This window comes from Panicum virgatum, chromosome 1N (assembly GCF_016808335.1).
Source record: "Panicum virgatum strain AP13 chromosome 1N, P.virgatum_v5, whole genome shotgun sequence".
NCBI classification, from domain to species: Eukaryota; Viridiplantae; Streptophyta; class Magnoliopsida; order Poales; family Poaceae; genus Panicum; species Panicum virgatum.
The window spans coordinates 33,814,136-33,818,002 of record NC_053145.1 but is presented as its reverse complement, the minus strand read 5'-3'; the positions used below and the strand labels follow the sequence as shown (position 1 = coordinate 33,818,002).

The 3,867-nt window shown below is 48.2% G+C and overlaps 1 protein-coding gene across 1 annotated transcript; it reads right to left on the bottom strand.

Moving 5' to 3' along the window:
- Positions 1–338: 338 nt before the first annotated feature.
- On the bottom strand, positions 339–3,530 carry LOC120653462 (GDSL esterase/lipase At2g04570-like). Its single transcript, XM_039931210.1, has 3 exons — positions 3,372–3,530; positions 2,703–3,261; positions 339–871 (listed from the first exon to the last, which is right to left on the bottom strand). Exons 1-3 carry the CDS (start codon positions 3,528–3,530, stop codon positions 339–341), a joined length of 1,251 nt encoding a protein of 416 aa, XP_039787144.1.
- Between the last annotated feature and the right edge of the window lie 337 nt (positions 3,531–3,867).

Sequence of the window (3,867 nt, the reverse complement as noted above, 5' to 3'; positions counted from 1 at the left end):
CCCTGTTCAGTTAGAGATGAGGCATGCTTCAATTATTCTTTGATTCTGTGTACGTAGTTATGAATGATCTTGCCCTGAGTTCTTCAGTTCAGCGTACGCATGTTGACACACTTGCAATCAGTCTGCAGTGCTTTTCGCTTTCGGATCTGTGATGATTTCCGTACGTACCCCGATCCAGTTTCAGCGAGACAAAAAAGCAAACATACTTTTGGTGGGAGTGCAAGCAATCAAGCATCATCTGGCCAAGCACCAAATAAATGTCCTAGTAGTAATTAAACCAATGCCCGCACATAGTAGTATCCGATCCGTCGACGTTACACGAATCGGGGCGAGATCCTTCAGTTGTCGAAGTGGCCGAAGGTGGAGTTGATGAGGTGCTCGGCGACGAGCCTGCTGGCGCGCTCCGTGGGGTGCACGGCGTCCCAGAACACGTAGCGGTCGGCGTCCGGGCACGTCCCGCCGGGCGCCGCCGCCCACGCGCCGCAGGGGTACCCCATCTCGTACGTCCCGGTGCCGCAGCACCCGACGTCGGCGCGCGCGAACCCGTGCCGCCCCGGCTCCCGCACCACGCCCTCGAAGAAGCCGTACACCTCTGCCACCCGGATGTCGGCGCCGGGCAGCTCGGCGCCCAGGTCGGCGACCATGGTCGCCAGCGCCACGTTGAAGGCGCGCGCCGCGGCGTTGTACCCCTCGTCGCAGCCTCCGCGGGCCACGCGGGCGCGCTCCAGCGGCAGGCAGCCCATGGCGGCGAGCCCCGTGAAGCCGATCCTGCGCGCGCCCAGGCCGTAGAGCTCAGCCAGGAACGCCCGGGCCAGGCCCACCAGGTACTCCGTGTACTTGGGCACCGTGAACTCCGTGTAGGTTAATAAATCTCTTCAGTTTTGGAGAACACAAACAAGCTGTGGTTTCATACTTACATTTCTCCAATGTTTCTGCGGCATAGTTTGCAGATTATATCTTTTTATTGCTACAACGCACGTGAAAAGCTAGCTTTCAATTCAACACCATTGGCGATGGGATCAAAAGTACGCGGTCGTATGCGTAGAGAATGGCAATCGACAAATGTGACTGACTCACTGTTGAGTTAACACTGTTCACCGTCAGTCTAAAAGTGTTCCTAATATAAGTTGGGCACGAGGAAAGTGCAGCGGGAATCTTGCACGAAAGTGCTGCTGGTTTTTCTTTGGTCCGGCGACATGGACGTTCCGTGGTAAATTCACGTGGGGAGCGATAAAGGCTGTTCAAGAGTTGTATGTGCGTGGCATGTGTGTACTTTTTAGTTATGGACACATCTTATGTACAGGCAATAATGTCAGTATTTTGAACCTTTTCACTTGCTTGCTTGTAGTATCACTTCCATCATAAATTGCAAAATGGCACAATCCAAGGTACATAATGCCCCCTATCAATTTGGAAAGGCAAAAGTTCAGTTTCCACACTCGAACTACCACAATAATCTGATTTTCAACCTCCAACTACAAAACCTAATAACGGAGGCCATCTAACTGTCGAAACCGAACAAATTTGGTCATTTAGATGGTTTTGTATCTTTTTTGGAAAATTTTAAAAAATTCTAGATAGATTTAAAAGCTAAAATAAATTAATTTTAAATTAGAAAAATATGAAATTCGTACAAAAATATTCTAAATGTGACATATATGCAATGTTCGAAATGACACGGCTAGGAGAGGGGAGGAGAAAAGGTGGGGAGGTGCCAAGGTGGGCCTTTGGGCTACTTTGATGGGCCTACTTTTGACTTAAGGCCTATGGATTTTTTGTTTTCTATTCTTTTAGAGGTATATAATGTGTATGACAAGTTATATATATGTATGTATATGGCATGAATAGTCCCGATTAATCCTATCTAGGCTCTAGGCGGTGGGTCACACTAGATAGCGCTTGGCGCCTTTTGAATATTGCTCATATGTTGGTGCTCTATTTGAATCTTATTTATTCAAAAATAATTAGCAAAACTACAAGAAAATAAATACTAGAAATATAAAAAAATTGGATTTTAACTGACAAGTAGAATGCCAATAGATAGGTTATATTTTTGGTAAAAAGTTGGCACTTATTTTTTATTTTTCTGATAATAACTTATAGATTTTTCAGTTTAAACATGATTATTTTATTTTTTACAAAATAAAAAAATCTTTGAAATCACTTAAGTGGCAGTTTCAACAGTTAGATGGCCCTCATAATCTGATTTTATAGTTGAATATTGAAAAATCAGACTTTTGTGATAGTTTGAGGGTGCAAACTATATTTTTTCCATGTTGAAAATTGGGTCTCATTATGATCCGTATTGGTTCGAATTGATTTCATAACCAATGCAAATATATTTTTGAAGTATGCCATCCAAACACATTGACATTCGGTTTGGGTAACGAGTTAAATATATATAAAAAAATTCCTAGAGGACCCGTTTGAATTGCCATCTTCTAAATATAAAGAAACTTAACTCTTTTGGGTTCTCGAGAAAAAAAATGTTTGAATTGCATCGTTTTCCCTATTCGTTTTGTTTTGATGATTGGACACCCAGGGGTAAATGACTAACAGATCTGCAGATGCCCTGCCTTACATTCACGAGTACAGATATGACTAAAGTACCTTACAACGTTCTATCGCGTGCATCGAGCTAGACGCTTACATTTTCTTGCTAATGCCAAATGATTGAATTCTCAAAAGAAAAGCTAGCAGACAAAAATTTGTGCAACGGCCAAAAAGAAAAACGTCGTCTGCGAATGCATGCGTTCGTAAGCAAGAGACGGATGGAGCACAAAAAGCAAAAGTAAAACACGCACAACTCTGCTCGATCGTCTGGTTGATACTAGCAGGAGTACTTACGAAGACGCGCGAGGTGGCGACGTCGAGCCCTGATCCCGCGGAGGCGAAGCAGACGCCGAGGGCAAAGTCCCGGATGCCGTAGTCCGGGTCGAGGGAGGCCGGCACGAAGGCGCGGCCGAGCCCAAGCGCCTCCGAGTAGAAGTCGGTGGCGACGCGGCCGTTGCTGAACCGCCCCGTGGCGCGGCCCCCCGGGAAGTCGCGGCCGTAGGGCGGGAAGTTGCTCCGCACCGCCGTTGGGACGGCGTTGTTGTTGCCGGCGTCCACCGTGGAGTCGCCGAACACGATCAGCGCCGTCACGCGCGCCCGCACGACCGCCAGGAGGAGCAGGAGCATTGGCAGGACGAAGCGACGACGACGACACGCGTGCACGGTGGATGCCGCCGCAGCCATGCCTATAGCTAGCTGGCTAGCTCGCTAGCTCTCCGGGACTCCGACGACTATCCTATATACGTCTTCAATTTCTTGAAGGGCAGGGCAGCATGCCTCTTCGAACAACACGAGCCGTGGCGTGAAAAGGGGCTTGCAGTAAAGCCGGAGGCGTGGTCGCATGCGGTTCTGGGCGGCGGGTAGGTGTGCCGCGCCCGCAGCGGCCTGTTCCGGCCCCCTCTCTCAGGAGTCAGGCTTGTCGATGAGTTCGTTCCAGCGCCGGCCGGCGTGTCGCTGTCAGGTTCATGCGCGTGCATGGTGGATGCTGCCGTCGCGAACCTTTCGGAACGAGAACAGTAAAGCACTGCTGCAAGGCGCCGTGCTTCCCGTGCAACGAACATGGACCTGTTCTCCGCACGTTGATGCCTTGTTCGCCAACTTGACCACCAGCAGATTCACAGAGTTGGTCATGCTCCAGGGTGTGTAAAACATTAATGAATGAATAATACTAGCATAGTATTCGTGCGTTGCCACTAGCAATATAATAGACCTACGTAATAATACTATCAAATTTGCATTCATTCACTTCATGTATAGTATGTACCGTGATTGTGCGAGACATTGATGTTAGATTCTGAGTTCTTGAGTTTACAC